General features: G+C 40.5%; 2 protein-coding genes across 2 annotated transcripts in view; one reads left to right on the top strand and one right to left on the bottom strand.

Moving 5' to 3' along the window:
- The window catches only part of LOC140953057 (uncharacterized), a 26112-nt gene extending 2608 nt beyond the window's left edge, over window positions 1-23504 (top strand). Inside the window, exons 2-17 of the mRNA XM_073402542.1 lie at window positions 320-623; window positions 1721-2071; window positions 2665-2791; window positions 3503-3676; window positions 4566-4649; window positions 5255-5422; window positions 6449-6532; window positions 7662-7851; window positions 8889-9114; window positions 9759-9889; window positions 10139-10245; window positions 10643-10745; window positions 12813-12955; window positions 19726-19818; window positions 20366-20450; window positions 22015-23504. Coding sequence (XP_073258643.1) covers window positions 320-623; window positions 1721-2071; window positions 2665-2791; window positions 3503-3676; window positions 4566-4649; window positions 5255-5422; window positions 6449-6532; window positions 7662-7851; window positions 8889-9114; window positions 9759-9889; window positions 10139-10245; window positions 10643-10745; window positions 12813-12955; window positions 19726-19818; window positions 20366-20450; window positions 22015-22140 — 2496 coding nt within the window. The 3' untranslated portion in view covers window positions 22141-23504. The remainder of the gene's footprint in view (window positions 1-319; window positions 624-1720; window positions 2072-2664; window positions 2792-3502; window positions 3677-4565; window positions 4650-5254; window positions 5423-6448; window positions 6533-7661; window positions 7852-8888; window positions 9115-9758; window positions 9890-10138; window positions 10246-10642; window positions 10746-12812; window positions 12956-19725; window positions 19819-20365; window positions 20451-22014) is intronic.
- Window positions 13016-17404, bottom strand: LOC140953061 (cationic amino acid transporter 3-like). The gene is made up of 2 exons (XM_073402547.1): window positions 14712-17404; window positions 13016-13990 (listed from the first exon to the last, which is right to left on the bottom strand). The coding sequence occupies exons 1-2, from the start codon at window positions 16426-16428 to the stop codon at window positions 13704-13706; spliced, it is 2004 nt and encodes a 667-aa protein (XP_073258648.1). The 5' UTR covers window positions 16429-17404; the 3' UTR covers window positions 13016-13703.

Here is a 23504-nt window from a genome sequence, read left to right as displayed (position 1 = left end):
CCCTCGGAAATATTCTGGTGTAGTAACCCTGGCCCCTCAGATATAACTTTCAAAGCCCCAGTCAGAGATTCCCATCTGTTGGGGGAAGGGTTTTTGTAGAGTCTGGTACTAAACATAGGGAATTCTATTTTTATCATCTGATTATGGCATTAAAAAAAATTGAAAGTGTCCTGTTTGTGATCTTTTAATTCCTATTATTACTTAATAAGCACTGACCAAGATCTACTGATGAAGTGTCAATCAGACCACAAAATTGGGATTGTGTGCCTTTAAGAATGATGTAACTTGGCCATCTCAAGTGTCTATTCATTTTACCCAGGGAACTGAGGATGATATCAAACTGAACCTTCATGGTGTCGCTGGCATCAAACATTGCATTAATGAACAAAGGAGATTAATGACTTTCATATTTTATGTGTCTTTTTCTGATGATGAGCAAAACATCACCCAACATACAAAGAAGAATTTGGAATGTGTACCACTCAGGTCAAACCACAGTACAGACATGATGACTGGAGACCAAGTTTTAATTAAGTGGCTCTCGATTTCTGAGGGTGATGAATCTTACAGTGAAGCCATTAAAGAAGATGCCTGTAACTGGATCAAGAAAGCAACAAGTGAAAGTAATATTAATATTTACAAATTATTATTGTGGTACAGTAAAATCCTGTTAATACAGTCACTGAGAAAGTCACATAGAAAGTGTCAGTAGTAATGAGGTTTCCGTGTTAAGTGGGTTAAATTAAGAGAAAATTTAAGGGTTTTCTTTTTCCAGGGCCAAAGGAAAATGTCTGTAGTAATGAGGTGTCCTTATTAAGCAGGTGTCAGTAAAGCGGGGTTTGATTGTGGTGACAAGTATAGAAGCACTTGTAAAAGTAACGATAACAAAAAGAATGTTTGTGAGGGACTCATGCAGGCATAGCTCTGGCTTGTTTACCAGCTGCTGTTCAGAAAAGACGTCCCCAATCGTCCCCCTGAAAGTGCTCTCTCGGGGAGGAACAAAGGCTGGTGGAAATTGGGTTGTCTCCTACCCCGGTCCCAGTGAAGCAAGATAGCATCTCTCTCTTGCTCTCCAGGAACAGGTAGTTAAGAACCGTGGGAACGAGGTTGGCACAGGAGTATTGAGGTGATTCGATAGGGTCTTTCAGGGTCAATACCTCCCAAGTTTAAGCATAAACTATGTTGCCATTGATGAAGATTTGGAAAAATTACCACCACAGGTCTATTAGATAAAGATGAAAATTTGTTATGATCAGGGTTACAATGACATTGGAGTTGTCATAGCAATTACGTGATGCCATTACCTATTTTACCTACAGCTGTATTTCTTGGCACTGGGAACAGTCTGCCCTTCCAAAATAGTTCACAGGAACTTTTTCCTCCAATTGCCACCTCAATGTTCTGATGTCATTGTAACCCTGATTAAAACAAATTGTTACCTTTATCTAATACAGCGGTCATGTGTAATTTTTTCAAATCTTTGTTAATGGGAATGTATAGTTTATGCTCAAACTTAGGAGGTATTGACAATGAAAAACTCTATCGAGCCACCTTAAATTTGGTGCCAAAGATTAAATCCAACATTAGTGGATAGCATGGAATATAGCTGAAGGTCCTGATCTTCCTGAGAAGTAGGGGTAGCTCAACATTTCTTCCATATGGGAGGTGTGGATATACTTTGGAATAAGACGATTTCATTTGTTTTGTAACTTGTTTTCAGGACTGGTAACCTTAGACGTTTTTGAGGAATTTGTCAACTGTCCAGATGTACAAGAGGAAGCACCAGCAAAAAGGTCCTCAGAAAGAATCACTGCAGTGACTGAGAGTGCATCGTCAAATAGCACATGTACAATTGACTCTGCTGGTGTAAATAATCATGCACATCAACACCGCAAACTGTGCAAAGTTTCTAAATGTGTAGATGACACTCTAATCATAAATGGACACAACTCTGGGACAAGTGCTTTAACATGGAAAGGTGGGGCAAAGCCTCAGAAATTCGAGAAAGATGTATGTGCACTTGCATCTGCCATGGAAAAACTTGTGGAGTCAGCCAATTTTAGAAAGCTAGGTATGCATTTTTTGTAAAATACAGTGGCAAGTATATAATAGCTGAAAATATGTATTTTCTCTGAGAGTGAGATAGGTGATTTTTATCCCTGAGTATTTGTACCTGTGACATGTATTTAAGGGACACCCTTATTCAGTGGAAAGGGACACTTTTTCTAGGTCCGGAAACCTGGATTTGACCTTCATTGATCGGACACCTTAGCCCTCAAAAAGCATCTGACCATGAAAAGTGTTGAGAAGTTTTTGTGTATACTAGTTACAATGGCGACAGCTTTCACAACATGAACCATCTCACTTAAAACATTGTATAGCACACTTTAAAGAATACAACACAAAATATCCCATTGATTAGTTAATCATGATTCTTAGACATTATCTAGCTGCTTGAAATAATGACTGCAGCAGATTCCAATTGACAGAATAAAAGAGAAATTCTTCATTTGTTGGTTAATTATTAAAAATCCCTAGCCCAACCTCCGTTCAAGGGACACTTGCCTTGGTCCTGAGGGTGTCCCCTAAATAGAGGTTCCACTGTACTGCTACATCTTTTTTTGCTGTACACATAGTTCATGAGTTAAATTATCGTGTTCACAGAAAGAGATTTTATTAAGAGGAGATTTGAAAAGTGCAGTGGTGGAGCTCAAATGATTGGAATTGCAGAGTTCACGCTTTTTATGGAGGAACTTGGCGCAAGAACAGAGAAAATCAAAGACCTGTTCAGGTAAAATCCCATCTGATTTGCTGTTAGTAGTTTCCTCAGGCATGGATCTAGGATAAATGCTGACCGATTTCCTAAACGAGTGCCAAAGGCGCAAGCTTCTAGGGGGAGTCCGGGGGCATGCTCCTCCGGGAAATTTTGTGGATTTTAACTCCCGAAGGTCCCCTTTCTTGGGTTCGTGAGTAATTCAGACAGGATAATATTGGCAAGATTTGAACTTGGAAATTTTTTTTTTATTACAATATATTTATTTATGATGTTTTACTTAACATTAAAATGGTAGAACTTTGCTCTCACTTTGGTTTCTCCATCCTTTACGAAACTAGGACAAAGGTCCTTCGAATTTTCGTTTATTTATCTAGTATATAACTATTGATTTTCGGCAGGAACATTTGGTTCATCCTGACATAACAATGAATTGAATAGGTCACAGGAAATCAATACAAAAAGAGCATATGAGAACCAAAATGTCAAATGGAAACAGCTATCGTTATAGGATGTATGTGCGATGCATCGGTTGCCACAGCACGATATAAACGGTGATAATGATGATGATGATGTACATAACGCTAGGATGGCAAATGGTGCTCTGCCACGGATTAGAAAATCTAGGATGATGCTGGTTGTCTGGTTCTGTTGTCGCCTAAAAAAATGATATTGGTCAGTGACAATGAGCAGTTGACCTTATTTCCCGCGTGTTCATTTTTTTATCAGGTCATTCGACTTAAACCATCGCAATCACTTGACGTATGAAGATGTTCTCTTTGGAGTAGCAGCCATGGATTTGTCTACACCTCATGGCGGGCCATCAGGAGAGTTACGCTGTCGATACATTTTTAAGTTCTACTCCACTGAAGAGGAAGCTTCTCTTTCCTTTGAGGAATTTAAGTAAGTTAGAAGGTGACCGTAGTTAATAGGTGAGATTTGATGGAAAAAAGCTTCTCCAAGTTCTCCAGGAGGACAAACAGATTACAGCAATAATTGTACCTTACCTGTAAGCCTATGTTCACGTAGTCTGTTACACAGCCGTTTCTAGTGTCGTCACGCAACGCTCCTCCCCAATAACTAAATAGTGCGGAGGAGCGTTGCGTGACGACACTAAAAGCGGCTTTGTAGCAGACTAATGTTCACGCTACAACGCGGCGATTTCGGTGCGATTTCCGTAACGGAGCGAAGCTGCGCCGCGCCGCGCCCAACCTCGTTCCCAGGTTCTCTCTCGCTCCGTAGGGACGGGTAGGAGAGAACCCTGGGAACGAGGTTGCGCCGCGCCAATCTCCAAAGTCGGAAAGACACATATTGGATCGGTGTTCATACTATAGCGGACAGTTTTTCTGTCGGCACGAAAAGCTTTCCTCAACAGTGTGAACGTAGCCTATGAAATCAGATCCGTGATTAGCGACCAAAAGAGAATCCTCGGGTATTTGTGTCTGGAACGTAATATCTGTATCGCATGTACATCGATCTGTTTGTTCCTCACTGTGCAAGAAAACAAAGAGAATGCACTGATTATTATTACTTCTCGGAACTGTGAGCGCGAAAGTCGGTTAAATAAAGATAGGAGAAAAACGCTGGATCACAGGTAACAAAATCTGTTCCTCCTATCTCTTAGTTCTGCCCTTAGTTTCGGGCAAAATGTTATAACCTTGGTTAGAAGTTCGCGATTTGACTGGTTAGTTAGCAACGCATTATCGTAGTTAAGTAAAGTGAATCGTTTCTCGCTAACAGTACTCATGATGGTGTTGTTTGATTTGCACAAACTGTTTAAAACACATCACAGGTCAATGGTCAGAGATATCCGAAAGATTAAAGGAGAAAGCATAAAGGAAACTGATGTCTTAGAGGAAGCAAAGAGTAAAGCCAAGTATGTGATAGCCTCACCGGCGTAACAGATAATTATAGGAAAAAACAAATTTAATTTATGAGGGCACTTGGAAATGAGCTTATAGAAAGTTAACCTGAGGGGGAACATGCATGTCACATTATTTTCCATCTTTGTAAACAGCTACAACGTGGCTTGGCATCAATTAAATTCCAAAAATGATAGTCCAGTTTTGTTATTTAAAGCTATATTTAGGCATTGAAACTGTTTCCTGTCGTCTGTTGCTATGGATGGCAAGAATGAACATGGATTGAAACTTCACACTTTTCTAATAGTCACCACTGACTTGTTCATGTCGTAAAATCTAAGACCTCAAGTGGTATGAGAAGTCAAGCTGTGCGAGTGGTTCAAGTGGTGAATGTGAGTGAAATAAAGTGAAGTACATTACCTGGCTGCATCTCATTAGATTCTTTATACTGACTCTACAGGAGCTTTAAATGAATGGGTAAAGGCACTAAGTAATGACTTTAGCACAGAATTGGCCTAAAACAGCGTTATCCTCATTGGCATGGTCCCTTCAAGGGTTACTAGTATCCAACATTGCAGAAAGCCTCTCATGTGTGTTATGTTTTGACTTTTTCCTGCAGACTCTTTGGGACCGGACACACTGAAAAGCTTTATTTAGTAGACTTTTTAGAAGCTGTAGGCAGCCTTCGATTCCGTGGGACATCTGTGTTGCTTCGTCTGCCTGTATCAGTCGTTACACTCGCTCAAGATGAGCTGAACGAAAGCCTCAGTGATGGTCAAAAATCACGGTAGTGTGCATAGGCTATTAGATTAACCTTTTCATCTTTGATGTTTTGGTTGGTTTTTTGTCCCACTTAATAGCGATCTTCAGGTTAAGGTACGTGCTCAAGACCAGCCATGAGTACGTCTTCCGAATTTCAAAACCCGTCGTTGTTACTGCAGCTTGAGTATCAGGTGTTTTGTGGGGAAAAGGAAAAGAGAGAAGCGAAAATGGGAGGCAGGGAAGGGAGAGAAACGTTCCTCTTTTTCTTTCTTCACCCCCACCCCCACCGCCGCCTCTAAAATCTACATTCTCCTAACACCCAAGGAAGACCTGATGTTCAGGATATTGTCACTTTATCTTCAGGTCAAGACTGGTCTGACGAATGGTTATGGTTTATTTATGTTAAAAGGGCGAAAAAGATTGGAGAAGTCGAGCTCATTCGAAGTCCAGTCTTAAACTGTTCCCTATTCTGAGAAGAATTTGGAGGCTACATGATTTACACGTTTGCGATGATTATATTGCGTGATTTATCGCGCACAAAGACCTGCGATCTGGATGTAACCCCAAGTGTACAACCAACTCTCCTCAATTTCGCGGGGACTTTTGCATACCAATTTCTCCTCGCCATAGTTGTTTATGTTGTGGTTCAATTTTAACCTTGGTTTAAATTTTATTTCCCTTTGTTTTTGGGTATGGTAATGTATGATAAGGAGTTTAAAACAAAGGGAAATAAAATTTGAGCCAAGTATAAAATCGAACCACAACATGTACAAGCAACTGCATATGTTTATTGTTCAAAAATACCAATTTTCGTAAAATCAGAATCAGATCCCGCAAAAATCGCCACTTTTATCGCAAGATAAATCACCTTTGTGAATGACCCTTAACGTGTAGTAAAAAAACGTTTATTTAACGGATAGTTCACTGAATTGTCTTTATCTCTTTCGATTGGCTTAAGTTCAAGTTGAAGTTATAAGTTTGGGGTGCTTCTTATGACAATTAAGAGCCACTTCATTTTACTGATACTGAACTGATGTGCTCTTCACAACAGCTCTGATTCCCCAGTTAAGAAACGAAGAGGTGATGACAAAGACGACGCTATGGACTTTCAAGGCTCAGACGGCTTTTCAATTGAGTAAGATGAAATTTCTCTTTTGCCCCTTTTTAAATACACACGTAGATCATCGTTGAAGTGATTTTCCCCATTGACCGCGAGCGATCGTCCCTCTTTCGTCAGAATAGGGAGTTTAAGCAAAGATGACGGCGACGTCAGGAACGAGAACAGCAAAAAAGCAATAGGTTTAAATTAGCAAAACAACAACTCTGCGCGTGCATCACACTTTTTTGTACATTTCTTTGATGTCACTGCACGTTTACAACGTGAAAATAGGCTTTGTGGAGGACGTGAACAAAAGACCACAACTTTCTCTTTTTTTTTCCTGAACTTCGATACAGTCTTTTAGCATTCAACTCCAGAAAAAATTGCCAACATTTGACAAAATGAACGAGGTGGAATAAGCGCGATAAAGTCTGAAGCAGCGCGACTTCACTTTTTAAGTGACGTTTTCGTTGCCGTCGCCGTCGTTGTTGCCATAGCTCCCTAACTACGTTCGGCGGGCGATACGCGCTTGCTCGTAATTTACCGTGACTCAATGCAAATGAAAGACAAGAGACTGCGCTGCTCTTTTTTTTTTTCTTTTTTATTCTGCCCAATTAGCGTTCGCTGGCCGGCCTTTTTATCGTCATTTTGAACAGGTGTGCCGATCATACTAGCCGGTTTTATACTAACAAGATTATCATTCTGAAAAGAATTGCGGTTAAAAAATTTTTTTGTGCGTTTGTTTGTTCGGGTTTTCATTATATCCGGAGAAACGGCGAAGTCTTTAAATAACAGGCAAACACAGAGGGTCAGTTGTTTAAACGAAGTCTAACTTAGTCCGCGGTTTAAGAAATCATTTGACTCCCAGATCTCTTTCTTAGTAGCCTAATTTAATAAAATAAGTCCTTTTCCAGTCTACGCCATATGCTTTATTGAAATTGAACACCATAAATGGTGTTTGGATAAAAGCTTTGGGCGAACTGAAAATGGCTTAGAATGCGGTTTTGTTAAACACGGGCTTTGCTCCGTTTAAATAACAGGCCCACAGTCTTTTGTACTATATTCAGCCTTAGTGCTTTGTTCCTCTCTGCAAAAACTTAAGTGCAGTTTTAATTTTTGCAACGTCTCGACGTGACTTACTCCGTCATGTATGCTGATTTTTCAGGTCTCTCACAAATCAGTACGAACTGGCCACTCACACGGTGAAAGTCCGCCGCAGTGGAATGTTAAGTGACGTCAGTGTATTATGGGATACCAGTAAAGGTACCATGATGGTAACAGGGAGTGCTCATAGAGAAGTGACAGCCGCTAAATTGAAGATAGAACGGCTACCGTCCATCAACTGCTTTAACCAGGCATGTAATTGAGCTCACTTTGGCTTTCACTTACGCCATCTTGGGGAGCATACGCAGAATAAACTACCAAATTAATTCTCCATTTCAAAAATAAAACGAAATCATGAAATTGTTACCATGTGGATTAATAAAAAGTCGGTGAGAAGCTATACCATAAAGAAGTATCTTTCTTTTAAGAGATATACGCAACATGGGAAGGAGTTTTTCATCTGATGTCCAGACATCGATGGGAAGCCAGAGTTTTGTTTTTGAAAGCCACTATTTCGTTGTAACTGTTTATGAGATGGAACACTCTTGAGTGTTCGGTATAGCTTATCAAATTAACAATGGTTCTTGAAGATATTCAAAGCTTTCCTCTTCTGGGGACTAAACTCTTTTTTCATGAAAATTCTTCGAGAAAAAATTCTATTATTTTGAGCCCCAGCATGGCAACCTGATCACGTGGTTGCAAACCAAGAATTCGGGTGTTGCGGGAACGATTGAAAACGATTCAGATCACGCAGGGACGGAGCAAAGAGATGTGACAAAGGAAAACAGCGAGAGGGTTGGTAGCGGGTGAGAGCACAGCCTCCCTTAGCCTTTCTCAAAGCCCTTCGCTTCTCATTCCCGGTTCCGGTAGTTGGCCCCAGCGCGTCTCTCGCTCGCTTTTGCCGCAGAAAACATAAAAAGTCTACTACGCGCGCTTCGCGCTCGTGAAAAAATTTGACTTGTGGGCAAGTCTAAGCCTCCCTCTCCCTCTCTTCCTCCTCGTGTTTTTCCCGCTGTCTTACTTCGCGCCGCATTCCACTATTTCAACGCCTGGAACTGGCTATACGTCAGTTTTTGATTGCACACGTCCGGTCCACATCCGCTGCTAACCTCGTACCCAGATCTCTTGTCGACAAGAGATCTTGGCACGAGTTGAATCCTCAACATCAAGAAACAACGAAATTTCATGCTCCGATTAAGTTCCAACCCCCTCCCACCCCTTACTGCAGTGATACTCTTCGTGTTTCGAAGTATGATTAAACTGAGAACGTTATATTCTTTTACTCTAGCAATCAGACGCCAATCAAATGCTGTCCGCTCTGAGGTACTTCGAACGAGCTGTCAAACCAAACTCTGCTGCTAGCAAAGCTGGGGGGCCAAAAGACAGCTTCAACTGGGGATGTGTGGAGATGTCTTCACTAGGCAACTGTTTAGTCTGCATCTGCCGAACACTTCTCGATATCGTTAAAAAAGAGCCTCGGCTTATCAGAATAAAGTCACCCACCTATGTTGTTGGTAAGTGGTCATGAAGCTTGATATAGTACTAATATTGTGTCTTTAAAAAGCAGTTTTGATTATAATAAAAAATAATTGCGACAGCGTGGTTCCGGGAGCTCAGCCCTCACTGACTCATATATCTTAGGTAATCGTAATCTTTGTGAAACGCCCCTCTTGATAACTTTTGAATCTTTCCTTGAATTTAAGCGTAAACAGAACAAGGTCTTTCTTTTGTTCAGCTTGGTTTGCCACGGTTTTAGTTGTTCAAGCCTCTGTTTAAAGCGAGGCTCAGTGCGAAGCTTTAAAGACTCGTTTTCATAAAAAAAGGTTTTGCACCTCGGAACTCGGAAATGGTCTATTAGACTATTCAAGGAAAAAAATGAAATTGTCCCGTTTGTTTGTCCCTTTGGGGGAGATATGTATGTGATAGGATGAGATATCTAATTTTAAAACCCTGACTAGCAAACGGTAAAAAATCAAAAACAACAACATCGAACATTCAAGTACGTTAAAATACTTGTCTTCAGTGATGTTTGTCTTGCCATCGGCCACTTTCTTCAATATTTTTAAATTGTGATAAGTTATATTTTTATTGAAATGTAGACCAGCGATAACCGAAGTAGATGAATTAGCTACAAAAATATATATTTAACTTTTACCAGGTGACCTTCACGGTAATTTTCGTGACTTGGTGTGTTTTGAGAAAGTTCTGTGGAGACTGGGACCTGTCCTTACACCCGCTAGTTTCTTGTTCCTTGGGGACTATGTCGACCGAGGAGAGAATGGAGTCGAGGTATGTTTTTAAGTCGAGGTTTGCCTAGTAAAAACAGGGTTGGCAGTCAATGAGACTGTCATACTTCTGGCCTTAGGTTTGCGTATCTGATCAGAGTCCACCCTCTTCCCAACTACTCAAATCCAACTGTTTTACCGGACCTAAATTCATGCCCAGACAAGATCGGAGATCGTGACTTGATTATTTTTTCATTTTACTTTTATTTTATGACTTTGTGTCCTTTTTTTTTATTTTAATTTTTTTGTTCAGGTTGTCGCGTACTTGTTCGCGCAGAAATTGCTAGCCCCATCCAAGTTTTTGCTGATTCGTGGTAACCACGAGATCAGACGTATTCAGAAAATGTTTACTTTTTATAGGTAAGTTTCATGAATGCAGCTTAGAGAACAAAGATATCACTCCCCCAATCACAAGTCTCAGTTGCTGTTTTCCTTTCAGTTTTGAACCAACAGCAAAGCAGGCGAAGCTCAACACAAGTTAAGATTAAGATTAAATTGTATGCGTCTTCACCCACCTGACGTCAGTATTTTTTTGCGGATAAGTAACGGCCAGCGTTTTATATTATTTAAGCAGGTCGTTCGTCCTTACCAGTAAATAGCTCAGGAAAATACTTTGTCAAAATACCTTAGTAATCTTTTAAACATACTGAATTAGTAACGCTTGTAAAGATGTTATTTTCCTATCTGAAATTCAAATCTCATGAATTTGCAACTGTAACTATGGACTGAGCTCTTTCTTTTTCCTCTCTCACGGCAGTGAATGCATACAAAAGTTTGGCCCTGATTTAGGCGAGGAGGTCTGGGCAGCAGTCAACTCGGTATTCGATGTTCTTCCAATAGCTGCCATTGTGGACGATAAGGTAACAGTAACTTAACTTTAGGTAACCTAAAACCTGCCTACATGTAGCAGGCGCATGAAAATAACGTGGGTACAAGAAAGAACGGGACGCGCGAACTCGCGTGTCTCCGTCGCACGTCTCGTTTTCTTTGGCCCCCAAATTACTTCACGCCTACTACACAGGCGGAGATAAACTGCTGACAGACACCCAGACACCTCTACTTATAGTCGTCACGCGATGAACATACCGTCGGTTAGACGGATTAACATTGTCTCAAGATAATTGACAGCTGTAGCCTGTGCCAGGCTCTCAGATAGTAGGGACGTCGCGAAAAAAGGACAAGCCAAGCAAAAATAGACGGCGCGCGATCTGGGGAAGGAGGCGGTGGTGGAAACCTCCCTCTCTTTCTAGGCCCCGCGCGTTTTTCACATCGCTGTTTACTACTTAAGTTTACTACACATCTTAGAGCCTGGAAAAGGCTATGACGTATGATGAGCCCATGCCCTATCAAAAGGTTATAAGAAGGTGAGATGTGTGTTAGTCTCATTGTAGATGCGTTGTACTTACGGGTATTTTACAAATATGAGTAAAAAAACTTAATGTTGACTGATTTAATGTTTAAGCGAGTTGTAACTCTTGTTAACATGTCACAACAACACTCAGAAAAGTAATTGCAAAATAAACCCGAAAAAAATTTCGGAACTTCAACGGGATTCGAAGCCATGGCCTCTGCGTTAACGCTGCAGTGCTATGAAGACCAGTACAATGGGAGCAGGCCAATTTGTTGAGTTCATCTTAACCCGTGAAAGGAAAAAGCATGAAGATGATGTGAACTGCGGAAATAGAAATTTTTTGAAGTCCCGAAAAATTTTTTTCGAGTTTATTTTTTACTGGTTACTTAAATTGCAATTCCCACTGCGACGATCATATCTTCATTTTAAAATTTGTATTTCCGCAGTTCACATCGTGTTCAATACTCAGAAAGGCCGGAGTGAAATGGTCTTAACGACTTCTCTAAAGACATGTTACAATAATTTTCCCCTTTTCAAATGATGTTGCAGTCGGACGATGTTGCGTTCTAGAGAAAATGTTAAGTTTTGTAGATATTCGAACTTATGTGTCTACTGAGTGTTTTTAGGCAATACACTGTAACCTGGTGTTTGGACTTACGGGGCGTGGTAATTCCGCATGATAGGCAGACGGTGCCCCCCTCCCCCTCGCCCTCCTTCGCGAGGCTGTTGATAAATTTGAAAATTTTCGGCCAAAACGTTCATGATCCGGGTAACAGCACTTGGGATAAAACTAAAACAACAACAACAAACAAATAGAGAGAAAAAACGAACCAACGACTGTCGTGCCCGAACGTCAGGCTGAATGCGCACTTTCCAAATCAAGGTTTGTTTTGTTATCAACTCGTAGTCCCATTGATTAGTGAAAGATGTTGATTACATTTTGTCATTCTTTCCCGCGGCGTCCATCTTGAGTTTAGCCTGCGTCGCTGATGTAACGTAACTCCGGTTAGTAACGTCTGCGAAGCAGCGCTAAGATCTTTGTTCCGGATCCCCCAAGGGACTCAAGGTTAAAGTGCGTTTCAAATTTCCTATCAGACTGATTGGCAAATTGATAATAGCTTTTTCAACAGACCAATCATGGCACCTACTCAAATCCCGGTACACAGGTGGGGACTCAGAACGAGAATTTCAGCGCTGTTTCGTAGACGGACTTGACCAGAGTTTAGTTTCCTCTGTGGCGCAGGTTATGTTGGAATCTCTGGGTTAGTCTGCAGACAGGCTCTCTGCCTGGTTTTGGGGCGGACAGAATACAGCTTGCTCTCGGGCTAACCAGGGGTCAGTACAGTCAACTCCCTTTATAACGGACACTCTAGGGACCTTGAGGTAGTGTCCTCATTAGCGAGAGCCTATAATAGCGGAAGTTTATTTCGGTCTATAATTTGTTTTCGCCGGGGAATTAGCTGCTGTCCGTTTTATCGAGGTGTCCGCAAGGCGAGAGTTGACTGTAAATTGTGTTTGTTCTGTAACAAAAAGGCAAATTAACAATCACAAAAAATATTGTACTATGTCTTTTCAGATTTTCTGCGTTCATGGGGGTATTCCGTTACCCAGTCAAGACGGCGGGCTTGTCTCCTCGATCGACAGTATTCCTAGCGACCTATTCGAACCAGAAGAACAAAGCGAGTTAGCCTGGGAACTAATGTGGGGAGATCCTTTGAGGTACATACTTCTTTTAGTGTTCTTTCGTACTAAAAACAATACCAAGATCTTTTATAGAGAAATACTTTATTTTCTCAATTCCAACATACAAATATATACTTTATGTCACAGTTGCACAGTTGGTTAGCCCCTTGCGTTTTAAATAATTCTACTGCACTCTTATCAAAATAATTTAGTTTCTAAATTATCTCACATTAAGATATAAATTTAGGCGTACTTTTTATACAAGACTTAGATAATACGGAGAATCATTCAATTTCGACGAAGCATGATCTATTTTTTTTTTTTCGTATTTTCATTGCGTTCGTAATTCGCGATAAATGAAATTTGACCACACACTGTCTGTCACCTCTTCAAATGTGCTTGAAATAAAATAAGCCTTCTTGAGGTGTCTTAATAGAAAAGCGACAGAATGAGAGATAAATCGCGCGCTTTGTTTTTCTAGTAATATAATTCAAAAACACGGTGTTCGATATTTAGAATCCGTGATTGGATTTTGGACGAAACTCTCTTTGGGTATTTGGTAAACTGGATTCTCGATAGAAAATTCCTAGCAAAGGTTTGCAAAATGTTGTGGTTGGATTTATCCGGTATCCAAACTATATCGACGGTACAGTTTTTTTTTTTGTTTCATTGTTTGTTTTTTTAATTCATCATGATTGACCCAGAGAAATAAATAGGGACTCTTTCTAGAAAATGGAATACCCGCAACGAAATGAAACTGTTCAGAAATTAAACCAACAGATGCTCATTTTTGTTCCTGTCGTGTGTCCTCTTCTTTTTTACTCTCCTTGTTAATGAGCGTTTGTTTAGGGGACTCGTCGTCGCTGGTCATAAGGTTAGAAAGAAATCTTTCATCATTCTCGCTGTCGCTACTAGGAGACAGTGGTCCATCCTCACTGCTTAGTGACCCGGCACGCTTACGGACATAACGTGATGGTGCCGTAAATCGATAGAGGAAGTCACGTGATTGGCTATCTCCGATCACTCGTTCTTTGCTGTTGTGAAAGCCATACATGAAGTAGATCGTCATACCTGTTTTAAAAAAGGAAGAACTAGAAATTTTAGTCGATAGTTGATTGTCTGAAGAATCGTGTAGGTTGTAGCTTTTGAGTATATTCACGTACAAGTAATTACAGTTAGTAAAATCTTAATGAAAGCCGACATTTACTATTGAAAATTGAAAGAAAAATCATCATGAGACTCTTTAAATGTACAGTCCTTAAGGGACACCACAAAATTCGACAAAACATGATCTAATTTTTTTTAAATTTTCATTGCGTTTATAATTCGCGATAAATGAAATTTTGCCCCACACAGTCTCTCTCCTCTAAAATAAGCCTTTTCGAGGTGGCTTATCAGATTAGCTACGGTATTTGAAATTAATCGCTGTGTTTTTTAGAATCTGTTTGTGTCTGGATTTTGGACCGAACACTCCTTGGTTGTGAGGTACAAGTTCTCAGTGTAGAGGGAACCGCAGTGAACTCACGCCGGTGCGCAAATGATACCCCCTAAATAACGGAGTTTCTTTCTTTGTCTATGAAAACCGGTAACCTTACGGGACACCACAAAGCCTTGAGTTAGTCCGGCAACCATCAGTCAGTGAGATAGTTGATCCCACAGTCAGCTTGTTAGTTACTTAGTTAGTTTTCCTGTTGTTTGGTAGAAGGTCACCTGTAAACTCGGAATCTGTTGGAGGAGAACGATAATGGAAAGTTAAGAAACGGAGGAGGGGTAACGGGTGGGGGAAACTTACCGAAAAACATCCAGGCCGCAAATCGAGCCCAGGTCCAGCCATTCAAGTTTGTCAGCAAGTAAATATTAAGCAGGATACTGGCAAGAGGAACAAACGGAATACAAGGTACTGCATGGTCAATCTTGAGTTTTTTAGTGGGCAGAAGAAGCAGCAAAACTAATGCCAGAATAAAGATCAGCGCCATAAGACAGGACACAAACAATACCACGGGGTTTTGGTGTAAAATGTAGTGTAGGCCACTTCCTGTTGACACTGTTAAAGAAAAACCAAAAAAGGCAAACACTAAGCACGCTGAAGCCACCCCTGCCATACGGTGGGTATCTTCGCTAGGTGTCTCGCCCAGCATGTGACGGAAGTCGTATTTACTGCGGTATTCTATGTACGGCGAAGAGAATGTGTTCTGTATTGTTTCGTGCAGCTTTCCATAACAAGAGACAGCGCTTTCGTCTTCAGACGTTTCTTCATTTTCTACGTTGGTTTGAAACTCCATGTCCAAAGGCTTGTGACGCTCAAGTATAACCGCCAAGGATACAGCTGTGTAGGCTAAAAGTGTACCGATTGACAGCATCTCCACTAGGTCTCTCAAGTCCACGAATAGTGCAATTGCTGCCGCGATCATGCCACATAGAAGCGTCGCTCTCACAGGAACATGAGTTCTAGTGTTAATTCTTGCCAGACTTTGAAATAACAGTCCATCGTTGGCCATGGCGTAAATCAAGCGTGCACCTGCATAATTAAAGGTTAACAAGGCGGCAGACATTCCAAAGAATCCTCCGATGGCAACGAAATATGTGCCAACTTCAAATCCTTTGTAGGCAAAAGCGTCAGGCAACGGGCTGAAATCACTGAGTTTTCTATACGGAATTATGAGTGTTAATATGGCGGCAGTTATGAGGTATATAAACACGCCGACATAAGTGCTAATGGTATTTGCGAATGGTACAACCCGCTTAGGGTTTAGCGTCTCTTCGCTTGACGAGTTAATGATATCAAATCCAAGAAAGGCAAAATAACTAAAGGAAGCCCCCGACATGATTCCGTCGAAACCATACGGTGCGAATTTTTCAAGTGTATCCCAATTATGCGTGTCCATGAAATAAAACCCAGAGAGTATAACAAACACTATCACTAGAAGGTTGATTAGGGTGGCAAGGCGCATAAATATGGCTGGCTTCCGCGGCCCTGTGGCGGTTAAAATGGTGAAAATAACAACAATAACACAAGCTATTAAATCTGGAAAGGAGCGAAATCCCTCCACTTTCCCCCAGGTGAAGTTTTCTTGCATCAAACGGTAAATTCGAGAACCGCTGAGGGAATTTGTAAACTTGCTAAAAACGTTTCCTAGAAGTGCGATAGCGAGGATATTTTCCAAAATGAGATTCCATCCTATCATAAAGGCCCATATCTCGCCGAGAGCGATGTAAGTGTAAACATACGAAGAGCCGGTCCTCGAAACAAGAGCGGAGAATTCAGCGTAGCACATAGAAGCCAAAATGGCCGGAATTGCTGCTATAGCAAGCGAGATAACGATAGCGGGGCCCGCCGTATCTCGAGCGATCTGCCCTGTAGCCACATACAAACCGGGACCAAGCATTGAACACATTCCAAGTAACATGACATCCAGGACGGTTAGACATCGGTCGAACAATGTATCTTCTCCAGCAAGATCGTGTCTCCTTGTGCGGACTAAAAGTTTACAAAAATTTACGCAGCTCATGTTTGGCTGCCTGTCCTGTGATATGGGCCTATAGAACTATCCTTGATGCCTTGGAAAAACTTGATATTGCTGTGTATAAGAAGAGAACCCGACTTGCGATCTTCGGTGCTGGGTTTTTCGTTTAGTAACTTTTCCTTCTTCGTTTTAGCTTGACAGTCAGTTAACAACAGTTTCCCACTCGCTCTCTGTACCTTTCCACTTTACACGCCAATATCGCTTAACATTGTTCTTCAGCTTTAGATGCCCGTCTCTTGGGCAACACAGAAAGTGCTAAAACGTTGTATAATTTTCCAGCAACCTCTTGAAAACAGAATGTGCTGTTGTTTTTCTTTTCTTTTTTTCAACCGGCCTAGTCAAGACAGTAACGCGGTCCCTCTCTGCTTCACTAAACTCGTTGTTAGTTCCCTAAACTATGCAAAACAACTTTCAAAGGAGCTTTGTTACGTGTTAGCTTCCTTTTGTTGTTAATGTCAGTTTGTTGGCACAGTTCAAATGTTATGTCATTTGTGTAAATTATTCTTTGAAACTTTTGTTACCGCCGTATTTCTTCCTTGTCACCCGCTTCAGCCCGAGCGTCAAAATTCTCCTACACGAAAAAAAAAATGTTAATTGACTTTTCAAATATAGATCAGACGAAAAATTACTTAGCTTTAAAAGCATCTTTTGTTTAAAATTCAAAGGTACCCACATGGGAATTACCATCTCATTAGCAAATTTTAGACCTACGCGGATGCAATGTAAAAAAATATCCCACCAAATGCATAATGTAACATACTAAGTTCACCAGTAAACTACTGAGTCCACACTGTCAACTACTGGGTCCATCAGCAATTGTGCGAGCCAGTGAAGTCTATTTTTTGATATTTCGCCGTTTCATTCCTAAAATGTAAGACTAGTGCTGCCTTTGAAGACTAATGGAATATAAAAACTGCTGTATCTTGTGCTATTTTAGACTTTTGATATTGTAATTTATGAAAATTAAGTTATCTGCGCTCTTCTTGTGTCAAGGGGCGTGTTTGTGTTGTAAAAAAATGCATCTTGTAATATTGATCTTTTCACCGGTTAATGATTGTCTGACGTCTCTCAACAGAGCGGAATGAATTTTACCAGTTTTTCTTTTTTTTTAGATATTTGCCGACAGCTTGGCCTTATCAAAAACTCCCAAAGACAAAAAAAAAATATAACTTGAAACTCATATTTTCAAGTATTCCCTCCCTTTATATTTCAATTGTAGAGGACTGCAAGGCAAACCCTTCCTTGATTGCTGAAAAGAAAAACGCGACAAAAAGAAATCAGGAACAAACAATTCAACTCTGCATCCTCTGTGTGAACTCTTCCTTGTGAACCAAGTGGCCGGTCAAATATTTCAGACGGTCGAAAATTCGTCCGAAGCCTTTTGAACGTAGCCTTAGTGAATAGCTGGTCTAATCTTTTTTGTGTCGTTCTTGGTGACGTCAAGGCTACCAATAATAATCTCATAAAACATATTTAAGCGTATTAAGTGATGAGTACGGAATCCGATGTGTACAGTACAGCAAATCATCCTCGACCGAAAGTGATCCAAACAACAGAGCGAAATGATATCCGACCGCAAATGATTCCGCGGAAATAAGAAATGGAACGCCGCTTAGATTCGCCTTCATAAGAGCCTTACGTAGGGCCTGTAGGTGTTGGATCATTTTTTTTTTTACTAACGTGCATTTATGTCTTGCAATTTACGGCACAAAAGAAACAGAGGAGTTATCTATTGTCTTATTTATTCTATCAATATATGCTTTTCTTTCGGCTGACTTTATACATCATCCATGCCCGAACTCCAATCCATTCCTTAACTTTCCACAGGACTATGCGGTCATCAACACGGATTATTGCGGTCTATTTTGGGGACCATTTACGATACTGCACAAAGATTACGTTAATTTTGTCCAAAGCTTTAATTTCAGGCCAGTAAAAAGAAGTGACGAAAAACTTCTCAAAAACATTGATGCAGAAAAAAAAAACACGTGTCTTCACTTCTCGAAGAATGAAGTTTAAATTACGTTTAAGTAATCTGCGATGTTGGCGGGTTCGTTGGAGAGTGGTGATAGGAATGAGTTCGCCCAGTTCACTGCGCTCTTGTGAAGCACAAGCTACCTTCCACGTTAATATTGCGTTAAATAAATAGCTTCGTGTTGTTTGTCCCAATAGCAGTGATGATGCAGACATTTCGCTGTTTTTGACGCAAACCGCAGCTTTAGGCCAATATAACGAAATCACGTGAACTGTTACTAGAAATAGCACGCAGCCACCAGTTAGAAAGATTGGACTCAGGAATGCGTTCACGTCAATATTGTACTTTAAAATAGTTTCGTTTTGATGCAGAAGTTCAAGTTGCTGAACCACGTACTTGTGGTTTTTCTGGGATCCTAAAAATAGAGAAAAATAACAAAGTTTTGATACTGATGCCAGGTTGTTTTGGTTTATATTGTGGTTCAATTTACTCTTTGGTGCAGATATTAAGGTATAAATATTTTTTGAAGCCCAGTTTCAGTCAAATATCCACAAATGACGTAAAATCTGTATTATGGTCGACGTAAAAACTCTGTAAACACAAAAAATGACACGCGGCCCTCAACAGCGCAAGATCAAGATCGTTTTCACATGGCGTCATGGCGGCCACATTGGTGTACCAAGTCAATTCTGTGGGGATGAACTCTTTTCTCTATTCGCCACTTGCACACCTCCCAAAATGCACCTTGTTTGCCCCCCAAAATTCAGCATAAGCATTGTTTTCAGTTTCTCTTGGAACGGCTGTAATACCCAGGAGAAATGAAAAACAAAGGTTATGCAAAATTTGTGGGGATGGGGGGGGGGGGGAACAAGGTGTATTATGGGAGATGTGCAAATGGCGAATTATAAACTTTCTTTTGTTTCAAGAAATTTCCATAGCTGCTGGTCATCGTGACTGAAACCGATCTCTAGAGCGTTTCCACATAACGTCGCATTCGCCATAAACATTAAAACGGCAGCCAAGTTGGTGTCCCAAACCAATGCTGCGAGAGTTGAACCTTTTTTTGTGTAAAACATTTTCCTTTGTTCTAATGAATTTGCATAGCTTTTGGCCTTCTAAGTGAAACCCTCTATATTTTGGTTCAATTTTATCTCTGGTGCAATTTTTTTCTCTCTTTGTATTGGGGCATGGTAATCAGATGGTATTATATGATTAAGAGTAGAACAAAAAACAAAAATGCTCTAAGTATAAAATTGAACCACAGCTTTTACACATTAACAAACGCTAACCAAAACTTTGCTTCTTAGGCCCGAAGATATTAACCCTAAAGTTGTGGAAGAACTTAAACAAAACCAAGGATTTGTTCATAACAGGAGACGAGGCACTGCTCATCTGTTCAGGTGCGTGAGGTGTCTTTAGCGTGAACACGCGGGAAAATTGACCTTATTTTGAGCGCGCCTTTTTCTTTTTAATTTGTTGGGGATCTCCTCGGTTGTTAGAGGCTAAAGACTGGCTTGATCACCCGCGTTATTATCCTTGAGGGAACTTGGGTGCCGTGACATCTGTCTTTTAGCCATTCCCATGGACAACTCTATTTTCGCAAGGATACCTGTATAAAACGGTTGCCGATGAAATGTAAGCGTCTATCTCTGACCCATCGGTGTCAGTATTCAAGGAGATTTCGTTGAGCTACTAAGTTCTTACTATGATTTTACCCATAAATTTAACAGTTTTTCTATAGCGGTTTTCCACCAAAGTAACTGATTGGAATCTTAAAATTTCTGCGGTGAGAATTAATCTTGTCTTATGGGTGTCAAGGTTCGTAGTTCGAAGTACGGTTGTGTGGATTTGATTTGGGTCTCTATAGACAGTTTGGTTGTACTGTTACTTTGTCGCTGTTGGGTGGCCTAGGTGACATTTGCTTCTACGATCTCTCTTTGCCTGCAGCGCGGACGCCTTGGGCGCGTTTTTGAAAAGGAACAGTCTTACTCACGTGATCAGGGCACACGAAGTACAGGAGGCTGGCTTTCAGGTAGGTGTTCGTTACGTCACTAGAAAAAAGGAGTAATAAGGAATAAGAAATCCCATCTAGCCGCGACCAAAACTGGAACAAATATTTGCAGTTGAGACATCGTGTGGGTACAGTAAAAACCCGGGTGTAAGAACCTGTGGATTAAGAACCTCCTGGCTACAATTTGCCACTTTAATACCCAAAAATACAAGAAACTGTTTAGCCAAGTAAGATCAAGCAGGTTCTTATATGTGGGGTATTATGATAAACAATTTAACTAAGGAGTGTGACTTTGAGATTGTAAATTTAAGTGTAACAAAAACACACTGTACCAAACTGCATACAGGACTGATTGGAGTCCAATTCTGTCTTAAATCATACGAGTGATTAACAAAATCGAACGACCGCATACCGGGAGTTCGTTTTGTTTAATCACGAAATCCTGTTACCAATTAATCATAACCTTTACAATTTCCGAGAAAACAAATGCATTTTTTTTAGTGAAAGAGCTTTTCATACCAACTATCCAAAATTAGGGGAAAATGCATGCAACAGTGGCAGAGACACTGTCTAATGTTACAAATGTGTCCATTTTGGAAAATCCCCAGTTTTGTTGGGTAAGTGGTTGTTGCCATGGTTGTGATAAATTCTGTGATTGGTGGTTTTAGCTGAGGGCACGGCTTAACGTGATTGGCTGATGTAACTGATCACAGGAGTCCGATTACAGCCAACTGCCCGATTACAACCCTACACAGTAATTAGTGGAAAATAAAGCAGATAAAGCACCAATCAAATTTGTGGAAATTCTAATAGTTATGATTATCTGTAAACTGTTTTGTTAGGGTATAATAATAAAGTTGTGAATAAATACTGTACAATGTTATCGTATGAAAAGTTCCCCAGCCTGTGTGCCGGTTGTTTAACGACTATTCTCTCTTGATTAACGAGTTTACCAAATTAGTAAAATCCAGGGGTGGATCTAGGGGGAGGGTGCAGGGGTGCAGGGGGTGCGCACCCCCCCCCCCCCGAAATGACCTGCGGTTTTCTTATACAACTGGTATTCTGAAAAAAAAACTATGTGGTTTGTTGGTGTTAAAGTAGAGCAAGAGACGAGTGTACCCCCTCCTAAAAAAAATCCTGGATCCGCCCCTGAAATCCAACTAGTGGTCTCTTATAAATGCTGCGTTCTGATCGGTTGAGCTACTACTAGGCTATATGTTATAGCCCACTAGTAGCGAAAAGCGCCCGCTTTGAAAACCAAAATAATGGCGGCTGAATCGCGTTTTGCTAGCTTAAGTTGTTTTGTCTCGACATTTTTGACCATCTAGTTGGATTTTACTAAAACAATTATTCCTCTCGCCCTCATGGCCTCTGAGTCAATAGTTCATTCAGCCTTCGGCCTCATGGGCTATTGACACAGAGCCCATTTGGGGTCGAGGAATAGTTGTTAAATAGCCTACTATCCCGTAAAGTTTGTCAGGGTAAACTCCTCCACTACAAGGCCTATCGTAGATTTGGGGCCATGTGTCAAAGGGCTTTTTAATTTAGTTCCATATTTTTTTTTAATTTGGTTCCTTAACTGCAGGTTCAACAGAATGGGAAACTGCTCAGCGTCTTCTCGTCGTCTCGGTATTGTGGTGGCTCTAACGAGGCTGCGTGCATCCTGGCGCATCAGAACAAATTGCGCACAATCAGACTGGATACCACGTGACCAATGAGAGACATTCAATCACGCATGTTCAGCGAGTTATGAACAATGTAACTCAGGTTGTTGTTGTTGTTGGTTTTTGATTGGATATCAAATCATCTACGTTGAAATCGTAAGTTTTGATGGGAGATTTTCGTTGTGGTTAGGTGATGTTTCTTGTGACTGAGTCTATATTGAACCGCACTGTCCCGGATTTCCCCCGAAAGAAAATTGGAAGAGATCAAATCGAAAATCACTCATAGCATGAAGTAATGATCATATCAAAGGAAGACCCATTCAAAACATTTTGCAAACACGGTTATCATTGCTTGCAAACGGACATCTCCCTCGATAATTTAAATTGTCAATTCTTCCGCGGAGCGGACAACTGCACACAGGCTTCGTTCTTGTTGTGTTTGGTAAGAAGATATAATTTATATAATTCGAAATGAGGTACGTTATTTATGAAAGAAGATTATTGTTAAATGTTATTACAGTTGATTTTTCCAACCCAGTGGTCATATCTGACCTCTGATATTTTGTATCAACTGGGCTATCAGTCGCTTTTCTTTTAGTGATCCTATTTTCCCAGTTTTTAGGCAGTTGTTGTAATTATTTTAGGTGGCCGTAGGTTCTAACCCGTTGTTCGTTTTTACCTTGATCGGTGCAAGAAACTGCGACTTTTCTCTCTTTTTTTATCCACTGGGCTGTGGTTTTTCATCGTTTCCTCCTATCTCTTTTTAGTCGTGAGTTTAGGACCGAATCCAGAGACTTTTTATCGGAGAGGTTCAAACCTTTTTGTGCTCGCTGTTGGAACTGTTTCACAACCTGTCGTTTTCTTCAACGTTACAAGTTATCGTCTAGTAAACGAAACTACGTAAATTCTTGAATGTGACGCTGGAGTGGTAGCGATGTGACCTGCAAAAAAAGTCATTCAATAGCCAAAAATATCTTTGGTCTGAAGGGAGCGCAGAAAAAAATAATAACTCGTCTCTCTGGAAAAAAGATCCACTTAAGTGCTCGAATAATGCTAGCATAATGTACAAAACCTAAATGTGACATTTAGGAACTAGATTGTAGGTTCTTGCACCGTGGATAACCTTTATAAGTTCAGTTTACGTTTACGAAATTCTTAAATTTTGCATCATTACATTTTATTTCATTGTAAGAAATGTACAGTTTTTGGGTGAATATGTTTTTTAGACTTTTCTATTGTTTTATAAACATAGGTATAGCGTATATGTTTTGTAACTTAGGGAAAGAATTCTGAGGATAGTCTCGAAGAAGGGGGAAGTTTCAAGGACTGTGTTTGTGCTATCGTTGCCTTTGTCGTTTCTGTTGCTATCTATTCTAAAGTAAAAAAATAAAAAATCCTTTTTTTTTTTCTT

This window comes from Porites lutea, chromosome 11 (genome assembly GCF_958299795.1).
Source record: "Porites lutea chromosome 11, jaPorLute2.1, whole genome shotgun sequence".
NCBI lineage: Eukaryota > Metazoa > Cnidaria > Anthozoa > Scleractinia > Poritidae > Porites > Porites lutea.
This window is presented reverse-complemented; position numbering and strand designations above follow the sequence as displayed.